Below are 21716 nucleotides of genomic sequence, written 5' to 3'. Positions count from 1 at the left end.
TTTCGCAAGAATTTCATTTTTCTCATACAAATAATAATATTTTTTAAAGCAATTCAATTATTTTCAATACAATTTTAATAAAATTTCTCAATTATTATATAAAATTCAATTACTTTCAAAATTTTCAGTAAAAATTATTTTCAAAAACTCCTTTATTTCCAAGAGAATTAAAATAAATTCTTCAAAACAATTCAATTATTTATTTATTTATTTTAAAGAATTTTAATAAAAATCTTGCCAAGAATTAATTTATTTTTAATACCTACAATAATTTTAATTGCATTTTCTCGAAAGAATTAAATTATTGAAAAAAATGTTGATAAACTTCTTGAAATGAATTCAATTATTTTCAAATTTTTTTATAAATACTTTACAAGAATTTAATAATTTTCAGTACATCGACAATTTAATTATTTAATCATTTCTGAAAATAATTAAATTCTTGAATAGAATTTTATGAAAACTTTTTTAAATAATTGAATCCCTGCAAAAAAATTTATTATTTCTACAAATAATTTAATTTTTGCAAAATTAAAAAAAAACATGAATTTTTGAGTTGCATTTAAAATATTTGAATTCTTGTGGAAAATTTATACTATTTAATGATATAAATGAATTCTTACGAAGAATTTATAAATAATTTCATTTTCCCTGGACTTCAATTATAAATTTTATTTAAAATAATTGGAATTCAATGATTTTCAGTACATTAATTTAAAAATTTTTAAACATTTAAGAAGAGAAATTATTTTAAAAATTAGGAAACAAGAAAAGCGAACATAGCGATTAGCGAAATACAACGATTATTAATATAGAAGAAGATAATATTTATCTCGGTTGTAATCAGCCATTTTTATTGTGAATTAATCAAACAGGGTTTCAATTATTATAACAAATTGAGTTTTTGTATTTAAATAATTGAATTCTAGAAGAACTTTCGGAAAAGTATTAAATGCTTTAAATTCAAATTCTTTTTAAATTTTCAAAATCTTTAGAATGAAATTAGAAATTGAAATGTAAGTGCTTAGAAAAAAATAAATTAGCTCAAATTTGATTTATTTAAAGTCTCATTCGCTTACTGTCGCAAATCTATTCAAAAAGTGACTAAAGACGAAGGGCAAATACAGTTTAAATTAAAAGTAATTTCACGCGAATCGGAATAAAGTGCTCGAGACTGAACACATGACGCCTGGTAGTGATGACGCATTTATGGCAGCGTTAGTGGTCCGTTCGATTGACATTTTATAGCGTCACAGGTCATGAGCGACAACATTATCGTCCCGCTAATTGGCAGTCTGACATTTTGCTATTGTCGCTTTATAGGACATTTTCATGACTTAACGAGTCCATCGGCTCGACTGACCATCAAAAGTGTGAACTCACACACACACACACACACACACACATTTTGTACATAAAAACGCGAGTAAGGCGATTATAAAAGTAACTTCAACTTTTAAAATTCGCCAACTTTCCCCTCTGAAAATCCGAAAGTTTCCAACTAATCCAAAAGTTAAAATTTCATAAATGCATGTACGAAAAGTATGTATACGCAATTTTTCAAGTTTCCAAACAAATTATTTTTCCAGCTCTTCAATAACCAGGGATCAAAAATTAACTGTCAAAGTCTACTCATAAAGACATAAGTTAATTAAAAGTTTAATAAAGTTACTCCTTTACTTACTCCCAAAGATGTATCGCCAAGATGTATATTACAAACTTGAGAATGCACGGAACAAACTATTTTGAATGTTTAATTTTAATCACAAGGACCACAAATTAAACTACATAAATGAAATTTACTATTAAACAACTTTATTTATTCTATCAAAAGGCAAAAATTGAATTTTTAAAATTCAGAAATTCTCCCATTAAATAATAAAATAAATTTTGCATTTTTTAATAATAACTCAATGAAATAAATTCATTTGCATTAATTATTAAAACAGGTTCGTATTTTGAAAGTTAGTACGATTTTCATGAAATTGTAAGACATTGATTACCGGCCTTGACGATTTCAGGCGGATCCTAATACCCAGATAATGGGAAGTAATTGCACTGGCGGGTCGAGAGGACCCGGTAATTGTGTTATATCGTCGAAGCGATGCTCGTATGTGGAATATTTGAGAGAGAGTGAGAGTGAGAGTGAGAGGGAGAGGGAGAGATGAGCCGAACAAATATAGGTATGACAAAAATTGATTTTTCTTCTTCCCTTGCTTATATTTCATACTCAAATAATGAAAAATTTAAATTAAGAATTCTACCCGCCGCATAGGCGATATTTATTTCATTTTAAAAACAACTATTTTCATTTCAATAAGTTTCAAATTACAATTTATACAAATTGAGATAAAAATTCGTTTTTTGTTAAGTTTCTATTGAAAAAGGACATTTTTTCTAAATTTAATATAGCTATTTTAGACTTTAGTGTCTATTGTGCAAGGGAAAGAATAGAAAGTCGACACGTGCAAAAGATAATCCGCTAATCGCTTGTAATCTCCTGAACAAACTACAATGTAAAAAGAGCGTCACTGCGTGATTTGAGCCTAAAGATGTAAACAAAATCAGTAGCACTACAGACAAGAGACTGAATTTAATTTAAAATTGTTTTGTTTTTATAAGAAGAGGACAATTTTCGTTATTAACGTTATTAAGCAATAACTAGTGATATAATTTAAAGAACGAGTGACGAGATATTGAAACAATACCGAGAAGAATAAGAGAGATGACATCAATTTCTTTGAAGTAGAAATACACAAAGTAGAAGCGAGTAGAAGCGAGTAGAAGCACAAAGCTCGCGAATTAATTGAGATCGTCGGGTCGTTTATGAAGTTTATTAGATTTCGTTAAGACGCCTATTATTATACGTCACATAAATAAAGGGTTTGAGTTATGGGAAAAGTAAAGAGGGAGTGTGGCAAAAATAATGAAATAAAAGACAATGAAGTGGCAGGTACAATAGCCAATGCGGGTAGCACTGGGAGACTAGCTCTAAATGCAGTGGGCGTTCCATTACTTTCATTATTTTCCCGACGGAGGGTTGGCGGTGGATACCGAGTTATTCGTGTAATAATAACGTCGCTCACATCACAGGGATATATATCCAGAGCACCCTCTCTCGATTTAAACGCATTAGCCAAATTCCTGATCCTTTGCCAGATATTAAGATGATAAAACATCTCTTTTGCAACTTTATTTTACAGTAGCAGTCATTTTGTGATTTTGTCATTTTATCCATTTTAATTCGTGTCAATTCGTGTCAATAAATTCTTCTCGGAAATCGCGAAATCGGTCAATTTGTATTCATTTATCGGGGCAAGAACGGCAAGAAGAAGAAAAATGGCAGAAAGCAGGCTGTCTAGTTAAACAGTGCAGTAAAGAGCGGCTTTCGTGGGGTGGAGAGTGTACACGGGGCCGTTAACAAGACGTCGCCTGTCAAGACGTCGCCGCGTGTCACTCGACGTCAACCAGGCCAACCCTCTGATAAATAAATCCATTCGCCATTCGCCTCCCGTTCCACTCGTCTCCTTCCTGAAATACGGCCTCTATTAGCACCGTTTAACTCCGCAGACTGTAAATAAGAATATTCATTCGAGAACGAGAAGCAATAACTTTCGAAAAACACGAGACTAACACGAGACTAAAATTCACAGAGATCTGTGCGAGGGTAATTTTTCCCTCTTTTCAAAAAGAAATGGTTTACAGTCATAATAAGGTGTCCTTTCGTCCCGAGGATGGGAGTTTACTGGCCACGTGCCATTTAACTTGATCACTGGACAATCTGGCCTCGTTTCAACTATGGTTACTTCAACGCTTCTGCTAACAAATAACATTGTCAAGTACGTGCGGGGGCGTCGTGATTCGATTTGCACAACCGTGACAGAGCGCGCTGGGGGATAGGACCCGTCACTTCTATACATCCCAGTATAAAGGTACAAAATTTCATCCTGCTACAGACTGTTCGTATCAAACTTTTAATTCATTAAAATTTACTATAATTTCGAAAAAACTCTTCTTCTTCTCCTTCTTCTTCTTCTTTCCAGGTCCACACTCATGATGATGATGATGATGGTGATGATGGTGATGATGATAATAATAATTATCGCGACGAACGTGCGAGAACGCCAAGGCGGCATCACCTAATTAGTCCTGTTATTTAGTTAGGGGGGCCTGGCCGCTGAGGGAAATTGCGCTTTCTCTCGAAGGCGTAAAAAAGAGGAGAGAAAATGTGGTGAGATAAAGAGAGAGAAAGAGAGAGATGAGTTTACGGACACTTGAGCACTAGTACAAAGATTCGTATCTCCACGGCGTGTTTAAAAATAATTACCGTGCAAGATCCGACGATAGTCACGGACCTCGTTTCAACCAGTCACCCCCCATGCTCCGTTCTCCACTTCTCTTCCGGCACTGTTTCGAGTGGTCCTTACCTTTCAACCACTCTATCACCAGCGGTTAAAGAAGCATAAAGACTGAAGGTTCCACTCGATTCTAAAGGGTTGTCCTTCGGGGCGAAAGCCGGAATTGATTCTGAATAACAATGTGTCAGAAACTTGATATGCTCACAAGATGATCTAAAAAAAATTATTCGTTTAGAGCGAATTACTCCCTGTATCTGAAAAATGCGATAATTCCAATTAGCGCATACACGCTGTCAAATAGCCAATTTCAATTCATTTTCAATCGAAATTAATTAATAAAATGGTAAAATATAAATAATAGTTGTAAAATTAAAAAAAAAATTGAGGTAAAATTATAAACTTTGTATACTTACCGAAAATTATTTCACTCTAAACTGTTAGATTGGAGGTAAACTTATAAATCGTCTGATTTAATTTAAGGTAGAAATAAGTTTTCAAATTTTTCAACATTGTAAAAATAAGCGTTAGAAAAATTTAATCCTGAAAACAAAATTCTCAATAAAATTAGGAGTTGGATAATTCTTGTTTAATCTTTTAATGAGTAAAGAAATACACTCAAATCTCGCTATAACGACCTTCTCTATAACGAGCGCTCTCTATAACGAGGGCTCTGTCTCTCGGTATAGCGAGAAAAATTTCCTCCCGATTACCCCCACTATTTATAAACAAATGCACATTCAGTTGGATTAAATTTGGTTGAAATCAATATTATTTATATAAAATAAAAATAAAAAAAGTCATAAAAAGTCACTTCTTATTTGAAATTATATCAATGAGTCGAACATCTTCAAAATTTTAGCTTATATAAATTTCTGTATGTTAAAGTTCAAATTAAACTAGGTTACGTTTGTAATTTTGACATTATAAAAATTGTAAACACTAAAAAAAATGAATGAAGAATTGCGCTCGTAATAGAGGGAGACTTGACTCCCGAACTTCTCGTTATAGCGAGATTCGAGTGTAGTACCAAAACTGTTAAAATAGCATAAATGAAAATAAATTGATAAATACCTTTTTCTTTTCAATTAAAGTTAATGTTTTTCATTTCGTTTTTAGACATCAACTGAGATGCGTTCCCACGCGTTTCGAAGAAAAGTGCCTAAGAAACAAATCACTTTAAGGTTATGTTTGAGTTATTTTCACCTTAATTAAAAGTTAATTGTGTAAGACTCAAGTCATTTTTATCGATTACTTTTTACTTTAAATAGAACTTAACTTGAACATCATATTTTTATATTTAGAGTTGATTCTTTTCGTGTATTTTCTTTTCAAAATATAACCTCAAATTTTTTGCTTCTATCTTTCTTCGGAACAAAACGAGCAAAGTCACAAATAATGTAATTAGAATACTTTTTTAGCAAAATAAAGAACAAAGATAACACCTGATAGATCCTAAATCCTCCATTTCGATAGACAAACATTGTCTATTCGTATTCGTGTAGACACTTTCGGCAAAGTTTCGAGGCAGCTTGGAGCTTGTGACATAAAACACACAACTTCCCTTGATTGGATGTGTTGAAAAAGAATTGCCTCTGGTGAATTCCAAGAAAACAAAAGTTTTTTTCAAAGAATAAACTTTTTAAACATAAAATAATCGTCAAATTAAAAGACACAATAAAAAGAAAATTCCAAAGAATAAAGTTGTTAAATTTGTTTATTTAAAAAATATAAAAAGTACCTATTAAAGTGTTGCAATTATAATGATATTCAACTGAAATTTGTGCGCTCCTTCAATGAAAAGGATAAAACAATTCAAATTTTACAAAATGAGAAAACTAAATTGCGATATTTTAATTGAAAATGTCAACGCATAAAACAAAACATATTTTCTTAATTATTTTCTAATCAATTGAAACTTAATTTCAAAATCAAAACAGTATCAACAAACAATAATTTAATAATGTTAATAATGTACTCTACAATAATGTAAAAGTTGAGTAATTCTACACCTGTGTCAAGAATTTTCAACAAACAGTAAATCTTGATTTCAAAATGAAATTGACAAAACAGTCGATCCATTCTTTATTTTTAACTTATTATAATAACTATAAAGCTAAAGACCTAGCATGTACAAAAGATATTTATATTATTGCGGACTGTCCACAATAAAAAAAAATAACAATGTCGCAAATATATAAAATATCTAATTACAGTCAAAGAATAAGAACTTTCAGCATATTCGATTCAAACTAGAATAAAAAATATACATTCTGCAATTCCAAAAATGAAATAATATTTTATTTTCAATATTTATTTTTAGAAACGAAGACAATATTAACGAATTTTAACAATTTTATCGTACTACAACGCTTCTAAAGAACAAATTCTCTTTTTCCTCACATATATAAATATATATATATATAATATAGTTTTAAACAAACGAGTATTTGAAAAAGTTACTTAAACTTGCCAAATTCATTTTTTATTTTTTGTTTCTACTTATTCACTCGTATCGAGTTTTTAGAGAACAATTTCAAAAACTGATCCACACAACAAACTATATTAAATTTGTTATAGACTTTTAATATTTGAATTTTACAAATAAGTCTCTGATTTACGTATAATTAACTAAAATTTAATATATCAAACTTTTCGAAAACATACGAAAATATCTATTAATGCTTTCGTTAACAACGAATACAACTTTTATCAAATAAAAGCAGCATTTAAAAATTGCAAATTTTATTAGCATTGCTATTTAACGTCTTAACAATTTTATTGTAGAAATATAATTAAAATTAATTTTCTACCACTTTCTAAAAGATAATCAAAAGACAACTTGATAATTCTTTTTTAATTCTAGTCTTTAACAGTTTGTTTGAAAATAACTTGAAATTTTGAAAAATAAAAGTAAATCTCAGAGACTTGGGAGTATTAAAAATTAATTATAGAAATTAAATTTCCTAGGCAAGAAAATAGGAATTGCCATTAAATTAAAATTGGTTAAAAAATTTGGAGTGTATAAAATAGCTTGCAAGTAAAATAAATCTCTTTAAAAAAGCAGTGCTTGTTGAAATAAATTTTTAATTTATATTATTATAATATATCTGAAGCCCCGTTAATTGTAATCGATTGTTAATTAACATACATCACTATTTGCTTTAATTTGAATGTATACGGAGAAATGATATTAAGTAAAATAGAATTCTAGAAGCAAAAGAGAGCATGAAGCTTATCAATATCACTTGGTCAATGAAGAGAGGGTTTGGAAGCTCGTTGCTTTAACCTAGCCAACAACGCTTGCTCTCCATCATCCACAGCTTTGGACGCCCGAAAACTTTCGGATCTATACTTATCTCTTAAGAACATTCTCCTTTCCTCTTTGTACTTGTCTATTCTCTCTCTACATTGCGGATCGCCGAGATCCAATCCTCCCAGGTTCTTGGCATACAATCTGTCGGAGTTGTTGATTGCAACTATCGTCTCAGACCCCACGTTTGGCGTGGAACTGTGTTGAGAGTCGTCGTAGGACTGCTTCTTGGACAAGCAGGTCTCGCCGGTCATTTGATTGAACTTCCCCTCGTCGAGGGAGCGACTCAGAGCGGCTCTGGTGGCTCTCGCGTGTCGAGCGCGTAGGCAAGGTGGCAGGTGCGGAACACCTGCCGCCGACTCTTCGAATTTTCCTCTAGCATTGTCTAGTTCCTGTCTCATTTTTCTCTCTCTGACGATTTCTCTCCCGATCTCGGAATCGAAACTCCTTCTGTCTCTCGTCACCTCCGAGTCGTAGCGTTTCCTCGTGGGAACGGATAGCTCTCCTCCAACGCCGCCGGACAGTCTCTGCAAAGCGAGTTCCTGGAGGATAGCCGCCGTGTCTTTCAAAACACCCGAGTCGTCCACTGGCGAAGAGGCGTTGGAGAAGGTGAGTGAAGAGGCTAAAGAAGCAGTGCCCGAAGCTCCCTCCGGAACGTGAACGACCTCATAGGGTTGAGCCGCATTCTCCGAAGGAATCATCACCTCATTGTTGTGAACTTGAGTATTCTGAACTTGCTTTCGTTTATCGTTCAAGTGTTTCATGCGAAATTGGTACTGATTATGGTTGCGTTGTTTCAGTTGACTGTACCCATAAGTATGGCACTTTTCGATGTTCTTTTCAAAAGCCTCTTGCAGTTGAGAAACATTCTTTCGCTCGCCGTCCGAAGGTAGCAGTGGTTTTTGTCTCTCGGAGAACTGAGGCGAATTTTCCTCAATCGTCGATCGTTTTTGATTTAATCTAATATTGTCTAATTTCTCATCGATTTTTGACTTTTGATTCAGACTCTTTTGCTCAATCTTGCTTCCTCCGTGATCCAGTTTGGAAGGGTGTTTTTCACTTTGGTTTAGTTCAAATTTCTGCGCTCTTAATCTAAGCGGGGAACAAGTTAAGAAAGTGGCGGGCACATCGTCTCTTTGCTCATTGAGTGGAGCTGAATTCGAAGGTTTGTTCTCGTCTTCGTAAATGTCGTTTGTCTCTTGAACGGGACTGTCAGTCAATTCACTCGTGCCAATGCAAGAGGTGTCTGTGTCGACATTCGATGCCATTGTCAAGTCTAGAGAAGTTCTTGAGACGTTTTCGCAATTTGACTGCAATTGCGGAGCTTCTGTGGCTATAGCGGGGTTGACAGTTCCTTCCAAAGAGTCCTTTGGACTGTTGGTCTCGCTCGTGGTGCGTTCGACCATGACCCACTCGCCGGAATCGTTGGCATTGGACGCCAAGGGCTGAGTGTCTGTGATTGTGAATATTTTGTCTGAGCTATCACAAATGACGAAACCGGAGTCCGGCAAGTCTTCAAAGGTTTGTTCGCAAGACATGGGGGAATCCAAGTCTGTCAGACTTGACAAGGGGAGAGCGGCCACATCATTCGCTTGGGTGTTGGAAGCATTGGCAAGTGCGTCTTCATTCGAGGAGCTCCTTCTGTCTCCGGTATTTGGCTTTTGCTCGGATATATTTCTCGAATCAAAGTGTTTGCTTTCCTCGGCCAGGCAAGAGCTCAGTCTGTCGGACAGTTCATCTCTTGGGGACAGTGAGTTGCTTGCTTCGGATGGATCACTACCCAAGGAGGAGACTAACCTATCGCAAGGTGTCATTTCTTGATCGAAAAAGTCTGAAATGACACCGTTCGACTCATGAAACATTGGTTGACTCACGGAAGACTCGAGAGACTTAGCGTCATAAGATTCTAAAAGTCTGTCGTAAGTTTGCATACTCTCGCATTCATTAACATTAACAGATTGACTGTCTATATTGATAGACAACCTATGACTAGTGTCGAATACCTTATCGGAAGACGCGCTGCTTCTATTTAGCTTTTCGGAGCTAGTCTCATTGTTGTCGACGTCTAAAGGCAAATTAAAACTTCGAAAACTTATCCTAGGGCTGTTGGCTGGCAGAGGCGAGATGGGTAGTGTAGCTGGAGTTAGTGGAGTTGAATCCTCGGATAAAAGCGGCAAGTAGCCTGGAGTTGTCAAAGGTGACGGCGTTTCCATTCCGTGAACATCTGCTGATACCATAACCTAGAGTGTAATTAATTTTTAGACAACGTCAACAGTTGGTGTGAATTCTCAAACAAGAATAGGACAAGAAGATCTCACCTGATCTGGACTTTGACTATCGATAAAGCGTAGTTCGACATCACAATGCAGTCTCTCTTCGAGTCTCGATCGCTTCCTCTTCGATCCTCCGCTGACAGTGACCGATAGCGGTCCATCGCTCCTCTGCCTTCGTGGCGAAGCCTCCACCGAGGCAATCCCAGTACTCTCCTCTTCAGAAAACATTCTCATCTCCCGCTCCTCCAAATCAAAGTTGAGTTGAATTTCCGAAAGATCCAGCGGTGAGGCTGTATTCGGCGCATCCGCGAGATGATCAAAGTACGAATCATGCGAAACTGATCTACTGTGACCGCAAGGTCGCGATGGTGGTGGTCCTAGGAGAGGGCCCAAACTGTCCTCTCCATCCAAACTGTCTGCACTTTTCACAGATCTCAAACGACGAAGAGAATTAACGAAATTCGGAGGAGTTTCTGCTTGAGGAGGTGTTCCGACCGGTCTCGCCTTGCCTTTAGTGCCCGAACTGCTTCTGGCGAACAGAGCTCGCCAATTCAACGACGGAGATCGTTTCGAACCGCTTCTCTTCCTTGGTGGTAAATCTATAACTGTATGATAGTGGGTTGGTAGTCCAGCAGGACCCGCGCCAACTTCAATGTATTCCGCCTCGCTTCTGAGATTTCTATTCCTCGCCTCCTCCAGACTCAACAATCTGGCGGAAGTAGTGATTGCTAGAGACTTGGGCCTACCAACCGGACCGTCTCCGAAAATCAATTCGGCATAACATATGAGAAACTCTGTCACAACAGCTTGCACTCCAACCCCTTGAAGTGCCGCTACCCCACCAACCTCAAGTTCCTTACAGCGAAGAAGATTTGGAGCCCACACGATAGCCACATTTCTTGGCGTCATTCCAGTTTCGGTTCCTTTAGCTGCTACCCTCACCAGATGCCGCATGAGAAATTCCAACGTTCTGAAAACAAAACATTTTTGTAAATTTACAATTTTTTTACAATTTTTTTACAATTGTTTTACAATTAAAATAGAGCTTCTTACCTGTAATGAGGAGGTGGTAATTTTCTGACTGTATCTCTCATTCTCCTGAGTCGTTCAGCGTCGCTGTCAGCCTGAACGGCGTTGACAAAAGTCGAATAAAGCTGGTAGGTACACAATGGATTTGGCAACTCTCTAAAATACATTTTCAACAAGGAGGCTACAGAATGAATATCTTGGCGGATACTTTCGTCGGAATGCAAAGCAGGAACACGATCTTCGTCGAATGCATGTCGTAGTCTTTGGATATTTGAGGTCACTCCGCTCAAGCGGTAAATTCCATCGACTAATCCATGTGTCTCGATAAATTCGGCGCAGCAAGTGAGAACAGCTGGTACTAAAAAAAGAAATCGGGTTCAATTCTCATTTCTATTGAAATAACAAAATGAAATTACAAAATAACATTTAAAAATTGATAATTACCATCGTGGCCAGAATTCAAGAGATGTTCTCCCAAGTCACAACCAAAGACACGCTCCTTCAGAATACCGGACTGTTTCAATCTTCTCCTAGAAGGCCGATTAAGGATAAATGATCTAAAAAAAGCTATAAGTTTGCCATGTTTTCTCAACACTGGTTTCACTGGCAATTTAGAACGGACGGTTGTTGAAATGGCCAAGTGACGAGGAACTTTGTCACCAATTACAGCAACACAATCGGCGGGAAAGAAGCCCACAGCGAATCCGTGCTTTCCTCGCCACCACGTACTCTCCCCCGGGGGTGGCATGTCTATCACTGAGATCATATCTCCAACCTAGAAACGATAAAAATGTTTGCTACTCGAAAAACAAAAATTTCTTTTAACCCTCTACCTATTTTAATGACCGTTGTTAATCGACAAGAAACAATTCAGGCAGAGGGTTTTTGGAGAATAACTTTGTCCACATTTACTTGAAAGGAAATCTCATCTTGCGCTTGTGCTGCGTAGGGTCGAATTGCATAAGCAGCAGCGACAGCCGGTGTATTGATTGGACAGGAATCAGATTCTGGAACAAGGATTCTTCTACCTCTATTATCAAGTTGTAACCAATTTAAAACCGGTCCACAATTTAAGCCTTCGTGATTTAATTGCGAGAATCGAATCAGATACTCCTTTAATATATCGCAACTGGTTTTAGGCCGATTATCAGCGAGTTTTGGTAAAGACGAAAATTTCCTATCAAATATACAACGATGTAAATGTTTATCGAACATAACAAAGTTTTCATAAGATCGTTGTAAAGTCCAGCAAGCATCGCCCGATGTCACTCTCACTTCGTAGCTGTCTGAATCGTTTGATCCTTCGCTGAGAGAGACCTTGAAAAAATATGTTTCATTAGAAAAATCGTGAAAATAGTGAAAATAGTGAAAATAGTTTAAAAAATAATAAAAATAAATAAAAATAATCTCGGTACTTACATCCAATGAACTCAATTCTACATGTTCGTAATGGAAATGAGCACACTCGTCCAATTTTGGAAATCTGGCAATGCTACCCATATTGCTTCCGGAACTGACTGGCGTATTGAAATCGTCCGTTCGATTGCACCCCAACATCTGAAAAAGAATGATGCAAACAGTGAGTCAGTGATAATTTGAAAGAATGTTAATTTTGCTTGTGGCATTGAATTAATTATTATTAATTTTTAGTTCGTTTTCAATCACGAACTAAACTTAAAGCGAGTCTGCGATGGCAATTGGAAATGCAGGGGCACAATGACTCATCGTGCGTGAAGAGTTTAACTAACTAGCAACAAACTCTCAATGTAGATTGTTCGTGAATACAAATTCTTTATTGAGACCTTCCAATAAATTACTGATTTTCAGTACGGAAACACGTTTCGTAATCTGAAATTACATTTTTAATTCAACTCTTCAAAGTAGTTCGCAGTCTGAATATAGGCACTCGTTAACTTTCGACAAATATAATTTTTAAAAGATTATTCTCTTTTTTTTTCACTACACCAAAGCTAATGAATGGAGTCATTATTCATTAAGGCACATTAAGGCACATTAAGGCAAAGTGTGTTGCTGTATTCATTACTTTTGTGTTAAATGAATGAAAGTTCTGTATCGATTGATTTGTTTTCAAACAAAACAACAAGTTAATGGTAATTAGTGTAAATATGAAAAATCATTGGTTTAAATTAAAGAGTTGGGCTTTTACGACTGAGTGTGGTTGCTGTGTGACAATAAATCTTTATCAGCAGCGAATAAAGTAGAGAAAAAAGTTCAATTTTACAATTTAGTGAAACAAGCGAAACAAGTGTACAGACTTGTAGATTTGAGTAGTTGATTTTATAATCACGATTTACTGGACGTAATAGTTCAATTCAGTTGGAGATCAATTTATCTGGTACGAAATATGCATAACAAGCTATACACATACAACTATGTCTGATAGGTTTCATTTGATATAATTTGTCACGCTTTCGATTCGCTTATTCTAGCGGATAAGACGAAATAATAATAGAAAGAGATGTACGTTAATGGTAACTATTCTTCTCTCAGTTGAACCAGTGAAGAACAAGCATTTCCTTTTTAACGTTTAAACGGAAGGACAAAGTAGACATTCAATTATAACAGCACTGTTAATTATATCATTACAATTATATCCTTTCGCTTGAAAATTAAATACACGATTATAATTTAGAATTACTATAGGTACAGTAATCAAATTTATTATTTAATTCATTTATTAATATTAATTTTTCTATCATTTTAATTCAGTCTTTGCTTTTTAATCCAATTTATTTTTGTAACAATCAGATCTCGACCCAGTTCAAGTATTTAAAAATGCGGACTTTACGAACCAAAAATGAAAAATTACGGACCATTTACGGACAAAAATAGAACCAGTCCGAGTGAAATAAGAGAATATTTTACTTAAAACAATAAATTAAATTTTTTATAACTATAAAACATGAATAAATTATATCGTACAATTTACCAACTTCTCGTTTTTTTTTCAATTAAATTACGGACTTTTTTTTTTAAAAACCGACTTTTACGGACTTGAAGCAAATTTACAGACTTTTAGGGGATTTGCGGACCTAAGTAGTTCGAGTCCTGTAACATTAAAGAAACGAACGAGTTTTAAAGTAACATATAGCTCGATATTTTAAAAGTGTTAAATGGAGTAAAATAACAAGAGGAAAATTAAGGGAGGCAAAGAGTCAACAAGAGTGTTCTGAAAATAGAAATTGCATACTTGAAAAATTATAAATTACCAGACCGTTGTTTGTTATCTTCCATTAATTTAATTTCTGATTTTCTGCTATTCATTTGGATCCATGAAGAATTCCGTTATTATTGAACCATATCAAAAGAAGGGAGAATTTTTGTTGAGGAAAATTTATTAACGTGTGTAAAGTTCATTCACCTATTTAGTAACGGTTTGCTTATATCGCAAAATAAAGAGATGAAAAAAGAGATACACTTAACAGTTGGAAAATGCATAAAGTAAAGAGTCATTTCGTCAAAACATTTTTTCATTTTAGAAACTCAATACTTAATACTAAATATTGACAATTACATAGAAGTTTGAATAGAAATATTAATTTTTGAAATTTTAAATACTGAAATTTAATTTAAAGAACTATATGCATCGATTGCCTTGAAAGCATGTTGAAAAGGTAATGAAAGATTGTTTCTGAGAAGCGTAACGTATCACGTATCCCATTTCAGCCAACTATCAATTATTATCAGTGTGTTGAGAAAAATAAGACGTACTTCCTCTAAATAATAAAAATTGTCATTAGCGATCAGAAACTAAACGTCTCTTTTTTAACCAAGTACCTTCTCGACATTCATTGGCAATACTTGGAACTGGTTATGAGGTGTTGTGTTTCACAAGAACACCAAAGAACACACTGGTTAGACTTTAGACTCTAGTCATTGCGGTTGTTTGCAATCGAATGTTGTTCACTTGGCTACCACTATTACTTGACTTGAGAAGGAAATCGTGATATTCATACATAAATACAATTTAATGTACAACCAATCAAACACACATAAGTGTGTCAACACTCGGGTTTTTAGATTTCAAGGTTGTTGGATAGAATCTTCAACTTTACGTACAACAATAACAATTAATATTGTTCGACATGCATTAAAGAGTTTAGAGTCGAGAAAAAAAAGAAGAATGCAAAGCAGCTGGGAAGGAGCGAAAATGGTTGCATATGACGTATACCTCGAGAGGACTGGAACAGCTGCTACAACCGCCGAGAACTCGCCTCATCTCCCGGTCGGACACGGTCGGAGATGAATCTCTTTATTGAGGCGCACAACAAACGGAGAATATTGTAGCGAGCAGATTAAATCTCGGAGAAATGGGGCAAAAAACGAAGACATTTCCAGTTAGATGCAAATACATTCCTCCACTGAGTCGGCAGAAACTAGGTCAACCGATCAGGACTTTGGGAACCGGGACTCGGGATGCGCTGACGCGCGGTCGCATTGCTCCCTTTCGACTCGATATCACGTGGCTGGGTGGGTCAGAAATGGGGACACTTCCTGCACGCATCCCTTAATTCTCCACTTTGGGTCATCGAGAACAACTCCTTTGGAAATAAGATCAATGCCTGGATATGACACACTTCATATTCATATGAATCATCTTCGAGTGCCAGTCAAAAATCAATAATAGCCTACACATTTCAAACTTTTAATTTTCTCCTATATACCGCGCAGAGTTTTCTTTCAACGAAACTTTAAAAATATTCCAGTACTTTAACTAAATATGTTTAAAAAATGAAATTAAAATTTTTAAAAACTGCCCTTTTTTAATTAAATTTATAGTTATAAGAGTATAAAAATTAACATGAAATTATTTAAAGTAATTGAACGTACAACTTGAATACAACTTTGGATACCTTGCCGCGGAATGATTAATCGATTGAAACCATACATTTTTAGCTCCATGTAGAGCTGAAGGAAAAGTGCAATGACCACTCGAGAGAAACAAAACAACAAACGTTTTTAAAAAAATCTTCAACTTTTTCGATAATTAAAAATATAATCAAAATTTCTTTTATTAAAAACCGACGCATGTGCTCTACGATCTTCGACTTGAATATCGTATTAAGACTTTTATTGATTATTGACGAGTTCCAGATATGATTTTCATGCAATTTCTGAAACATTATTTTTTTCAACATAGGCCCTTTTCAGACACCTCCGCGATTCAAATACCTGAAGATGGTGCATACATATCGTCTATAAAACTGTGACGAATAGAATATAGTGCACCTGCTCGACACATCAAAAGACTCTTCAAACCCCATCTCGTTATTCAACCTTTAATATTTTAAAGGCAGCAACCTGTTTTTCTACCGTCTGACCCAAATTGAACTAAATTTTACGAAAAAAAATATCAAAAGGCAGATGAAAATATAGATTTAGAGAAAATAAAATCAGCTGAAAATAAGTTGAAGAATAATTCCAACGAGATAAAGATAAATGCGTAAAAGTTGCGAAAAAGAAGAGACAAAAAGGAAAAAAGGTCCAGAGTTGAATTCGCATATATTATTTATATTGAAATTTCATTCACGAGGATAACATCAGACCCTACAGTCTCCAGCCATCTTCGGCGTCTCATTAAACTTCGAGGCCAACTTCTGATGTCAATTTTTATTATTTCATGTATATTACAGTCAGTTTAAGGCAATTATTACAAGAAAGATATATACTTCTCAGTCAGTATGAATTCATTAATTAAATATACTTTTCGATTCGAAATTTATCAAAATTTTTAAGAAACGTCAATATAAAAATTTTTATTTATTGCTACTTTCAAAAATGTAATTCAATAAATACTTACTTATTTCATCTTTTGTTAGAAAATCCGAAATTAACTTTAAATAAATAGTCAAGAAATTGTTTAAATGAACCTGAATTTCTCTCACAAGACAAATGTAATGGAGCAAATGATGAAATATTGAGAACGCAATTATATAAATTCTAGAAGATGAAGTAAATGAGTGATGATGCGAATAATTGCTCTCAACTAGAAAAGGTTCAAAAGGACAATGAACGAGTCATTCGATCTTGATCGAAAAAGTGGAATGCGAATTCAGTGAGGACTGAGAATACATAAAATTAGCAGCGCGATTCTTTCATGAAAAAAAAAAAAATTTCTTGATAGTAAGGCCCACGCGACCGGCCTTGGAATTATTATCGAAACTGCGTTCCTTCGAGTTGAAATTCCTGTTGGATAATACAAAATATTTCTCAAGACGGTAGAAAAATTCGTCACTGAAGAAAATTTCCTATTTTTTGGTAAGCGACTAATAGATTTTACAACGCATGTAATTTACAATTATTAAAATAATGTATTTAGGTTATTGTGCTTATTTTTGCCTACGGCTTTCATTGACCTTTTGGCACCGTTTTTTTACAAAACTAACAAAAACTGAAACGGACGAAAACTTTTTGAAAACCCGCACAAAATGTCCAATTTGACATTATTTGACATTATTACGAAGGAGACAAAAAGAGACTCACCTTGTGAGTTTGGACACGAGGTTTCTCGGGCATTGGGCCTGGCATCCTGTGCAGCCCCTCCGTGGATGAGGAGGAAGAGGAGGATGATGATCCAGGCTTGTAGCCCGATTTCCCACGTGCCAGGTTTACTAAATTAACTCCACCGCCTTCTGCAAGCAATCTTCATTCTTTTCGAATTTATCATCAGCAGCTCCTGAAATATCCAAATATTTACAATAAGCAAAAGAAAAAAAAAAAAAAACCTCCATATATTAAATAAAAACGTGAAAATTTTTCCGAGGCAAATGAAATTTAAAATTGACAAGGATTTCTTCACACTTTCCATTAAGTCGTTTAAAGAGCAAGAAGCGAGAGAAATTGTAAAAATAGTTGTCTGGTTTCGTCTCGAAAGAGCGTGTTAATGTTTGTGAAAAAAACAATGCGTGCACTGCCTCTAGAAAATTGCACACGAGACAAAAAATCATTTTAAAACTCCATCAGCAAAACTGATGAATAGACTAATAAATTTTATCAATTTTATAAATTCTATTGTCAATAATTTAATTCAATTCAAATGTACGATTTTTTTCTCCTCTGCTTTAAATAAGTTGCCCTTAAATACGCACTAATACCTTTTTCCTAAATCTATAAACCGTAAATTTTTCATTCAAATCATGTTTCCCTTACTCGATCCATTAAACTTGATTAAAACGAGTTCATCTTTCATTAAAAAGAAGGACATCTGCTGACTCGTCTGTGTGAGCCAAATTGCACGCATGTCGACAAGATCGTTTTTTTATATACATAATAAAAGAATCCAACTCTGAACAAACAGTAGACGAAATAAGAAGAAAAAATTTAAATAAAAATAAAATAAAAAGAAAATAAAAACTGAAAGCAAATATGCTAGGTTACATCCTGCTAAGTCATGAATTTCCGAGCTAATGAATGGACAATATACGAAACCACTTGCTCTACTGAACACATTATTTTGAGAAAACATACTTTCATTCATGAAAAAAATCAACAATTTGCAAATGAGAAATAATTTTTTGTTTTCTGTTACAAATTGTAATTCAATTTTTATCCCTTTCTCATATTAATTGTGTCATTTTTTTAAAAACTGATTAAATTAAATTAAAATTAGAAAAATAGTGCAAAATAAGTGACATTTATAAAAGTACATACACATACCAGTGGAGCTTGATGGACAAAAATTAAGAGAGGGTTTAAATCAGAGGGGAAGCTTACTTCCTCTGTAGATTCCATCGCACCAAGGTCAAAAGACCTTTACACAACAATTATATAGTACTCTTATCTACTTCATTAATTAAAGTCTAAAAATAATTGTAGAAAAAGATCTTTCACATTGAGAGTTAAATAATATTTTTACTCTCAAGGTACAACCTCTTATTTACAATTTTTTTTTTAAACCAAAATAGTCTTGTCTTAGAATTGCATTTTTAGAATAGAAATTATTCTTAGTTGTGACTAAAACAAAAAATTCCACTTTTTAAAAACAACTATGATAATTTTCTAGTTTATTCTACCTGACCATTTTTCTAGAAGTATATAAGTATTTATAACACAATTTAGTTTTTACATAAAAAAATAAGCACCGACAATTTTCGAGCAGATTACTTTTTATTACAAAACTTATATAAAATTGTTCCTCCTTCGACTTTTTACGTAAAGAAATAATTTCAGTAATGATAATAATACTATTAAAAATTGATTTCTCATTTGTAAAAAAACAAAAAATTTTAAAAATAGATTAAAACAACAAGCTGTTACCTCTCGAACATTAACATTTAGTTCAAGTATTTTAAAGATGCTATTATGTCAAAAAATTCTGATATTGATAAGAATGTAATAACTACGTACTAAACACGATGATTATTTCCGATTGTTCCCATTTTGATAAATTACTAATCTTTTAATTGACGTTATTTGTTTTTTTCATCAACATAAACTTAATGAATTTCACTTAATCACTAGAAATTTATGGTCACGCTCTTTTCATTTAAAGAAAATTCATCATTTTACTTATGTATTTTTTTCTACAACAAAAAACAGAAAACTTTTCTAAATTTCGAAATCGTTACCCACAATACTGTCTTAGTCCCCATAATGGTGTCACAATTATAACTCAACTGGAAAAGGAATTAAAAAAACGAAATTAAATCTTTTTGGAGATTTATACCTTAAGTAAATTAGTAAAAAAAAAAGGAAAAAAAGTATACAACGGTATGGATATATGTACAAGAAAACTGGTAACCTCAGGAAATACGAATGACAATCTCCACTTCCGCCTTTATATATCTAACCACAAAAAATATATTGGATCTTATTCTCAACTTTTAAATCAGAACTTTTAATCTATATCGAGGAAAATAGAATAATTATACTTGGAATATCTATATGTACTTCAATTGAATGAATTGAATAAATAGATTTCATAATTTATTTCAATAGAACTGAAAACATTGAATCTTCCACAGCATCAGATGTGCGTGAAAAATCGGACTGAAAACGTCAGTATCGCAATCTTTTATCGTACAATAACATTTTTAAAAAATCAATAGATATTTCAAGTGTCATAATTATTAACAAATGATATTGCAAGCATTAATGTGATAGATACATACGGTTCTGCGTAGGAATCACCACTCCCGTTTTGAGAACCCCTTCAAGGAAAAGCATACGATGGCAGTAAATGAACGTGAAAAACATTTGCCGGAACACAAAATCCACGGCTAGGAAACCATTAACCAACTGCGAACATGATGCATTTAGGCGGAGCAATTTCGTTATTAATCACGTTGCAATTCACGAATAAAAGTTTCCCTGATTAAAGAAATATTATTCTCCATTTACAAGAAAGACGCTGCACGAAATACAACTCACTGGCTCACTTGCTCAACTGGAAACATATTACACTAAAGTGAATGCGCAGCTGATCTGCGCATTTATTGTTTTCATTGCAGTACAGTGTAAAGCGCCAAAATGTAAATAATCTATTCTCCCACAGATAACATTAAATAATGAAATATTGTCAAGAATCGATCGTTTAACAAATTATTTAAATTTATTGTTTTTTTATAATTTCTACAAATATTTATATAAAAAAAAATCGAATATTACATACGTGATTATTTAAATTTTTTAACTTCTTTGTTTAATTGCGATTTTCTCACCATAAATTTGCGATAGTAAATATCGTTTAATTGAATAATTTAATTCTTCAAAACTATTCGCATTAAAAAGATTGAAAGTTTTTCTTCTGTATTCTTCTCTCTGGCTTTGTTTAACGATATTCAGAAAAGTGGAACTCACAAAATCACAAAGCTCTTCACCTTTTTTATATTCAGCACCATCATCATGTAAAAATATCGAATCTCGTAGAAATGTAAAGTTTACATTTGAATGTAACTTATTCAAAGCGTGAATTTTATTTATCACCAAGCTTTGAAATTCTTCTAAATGTTCCGAATTCAACTTTTTCTGAAAATAAAGGTAAAATAATTAAACATTTAATAAATTAAATATAAAATAAAATATTTTTTACAAACTATAAAAATATCTAGAAAGTTTTTAGAGTATAAAAATCAATTTTTCACCTGCAATTGAATGTAAAAGGATTTTCCAAGATAAGGAAGTATTTCCGCAGCAGACTCCGTTTCATCACTTGATTCTAAAGTGATCAGATTTTCGGCGTCGATTTTATTTTTGAAATTAAATTCATTTTCTGTCTTGAACATGATTTTCGCTTTAAAATGATTCTTTAACTCTAGTACAATGTCAAAATGTTCATCCTTGAATAAGTCGGTGTTGAGAATTTGAATTAAATACTCTTTTTCTCTTTTCTGTAATTTTATCTCGATTCTTAAATAATCTGCGAAAGCACAATCTTCTTGTGTTTCTTTTTTTGACCGTAGCATTATTTCCAGCATCTAAAAATATATTTTTAGTAAATATTTTTTAAACTATAATAGAAATTTTGTTTTTTAATTATATAAACGTAATAATCTAAATAGGAAAAATAATTTACGATATTTAATTATCAATTACCTCTATTACTGTAAATATACTTTCATCTACACCAAGATTATTTTTAGTACTCATTTTTCTTACAAAAAAGCAAAAAAAAGTGCCTCGTTGTCTTTAATGTTTTTAAATTTAAATCCTTTCCTCTGGTGACGTGTTAACGAACTAGTGACTCATGTCGATATGGCAGATTCCTAGTGATGAATCGGTAAAGTA

At 33.6% G+C, this 21716-nt stretch overlaps 2 protein-coding genes across 3 annotated transcripts; both read right to left on the bottom strand.

The window, feature by feature from the left end:
• Positions 1-6397: 6397 nt before the first annotated feature.
• LOC122499162 (rho GTPase-activating protein 32) lies at positions 6398-20389 on the bottom strand. 2 transcript variants are annotated; one of them, XM_043607312.1, is made up of 8 exons: positions 20102-20389; positions 17475-17667; positions 12390-12527; positions 11883-12287; positions 11415-11745; positions 10995-11328; positions 9987-10911; positions 6398-9908 (listed from the first exon to the last, which is right to left on the bottom strand). In XM_043607312.1, the coding sequence occupies exons 2-8, from the start codon at positions 17517-17519 to the stop codon at positions 7608-7610; spliced, it is 4479 nt and encodes a 1492-aa protein (XP_043463247.1). In that variant the 5' UTR covers positions 17520-17667; positions 20102-20389; the 3' UTR covers positions 6398-7607. The 2 variants fall into 2 exon arrangements, with proteins under 2 accessions (XP_043463247.1, XP_043463248.1); XM_043607313.1 differs by lacking the exon at positions 17475-17667.
• A 229-nt stretch (positions 20390-20618) lies between these two features.
• LOC122499216 lies at positions 20619-21658 on the bottom strand. Its single transcript, XM_043607401.1, has 3 exons — positions 21525-21658; positions 21074-21406; positions 20619-20957 (listed from the first exon to the last, which is right to left on the bottom strand). Exons 1-3 carry the CDS (start codon positions 21576-21578, stop codon positions 20619-20621), a joined length of 726 nt encoding a protein of 241 aa, XP_043463336.1. The 5' UTR covers positions 21579-21658.
• Positions 21659-21716: the final 58 nt, after the last annotated feature.

This window comes from Leptopilina heterotoma, unplaced genomic scaffold (genome assembly GCF_015476425.1).
Source record: "Leptopilina heterotoma isolate Lh14 unplaced genomic scaffold, ASM1547642v1 Lhet_166, whole genome shotgun sequence".
NCBI classification, from domain to species: domain Eukaryota; kingdom Metazoa; phylum Arthropoda; class Insecta; order Hymenoptera; family Figitidae; genus Leptopilina; species Leptopilina heterotoma.
Note: the sequence above shows the minus strand (reverse complement) of the source record. Positions and strands in the feature narration are given on the sequence as shown.

What these genes read in the sequence shown, in the direction of transcription:
- LOC122499216 (XM_043607401.1), bottom strand. Translation starts at nt 21,578, where the DNA reads ATGAGTACTAAAAATAATCTTGGTGTAGATGAAAGTATATTTACAGTA. An exon ending in GTATATTTACAGTAATAGAG is followed by an intron (nt 21,407 to 21,524) that starts GTAATTGATAAT and finishes ATATATTTTTAG; the next exon opens with ATGCTGGAAATAATGCTACG. An exon ending in CCTTTTACATTCAATTGCAG is followed by an intron (nt 20,958 to 21,073) that starts GTGAAAAATTGA and finishes CTTTATTTTCAG; the next exon opens with AAAAAGTTGAATTCGGAACA.
- LOC122499162 (XM_043607312.1), bottom strand. Translation starts at nt 17,519, where the DNA reads ATGCCAGGCCCAATGCCCGAGAAACCTCGTGTCCAAACTCACAAG. An exon ending in AAGATGAGATTTCCTTTCAA is followed by an intron (nt 11,746 to 11,882) that starts GTAAATGTGGAC and finishes TATCGTTTCTAG; the next exon opens with GTTGGAGATATGATCTCAGT. An exon ending in CTTGAATTCTGGCCACGATG is followed by an intron (nt 11,329 to 11,414) that starts GTAATTATCAAT and finishes TTCTTTTTTTAG; the next exon opens with TACCAGCTGTTCTCACTTGC.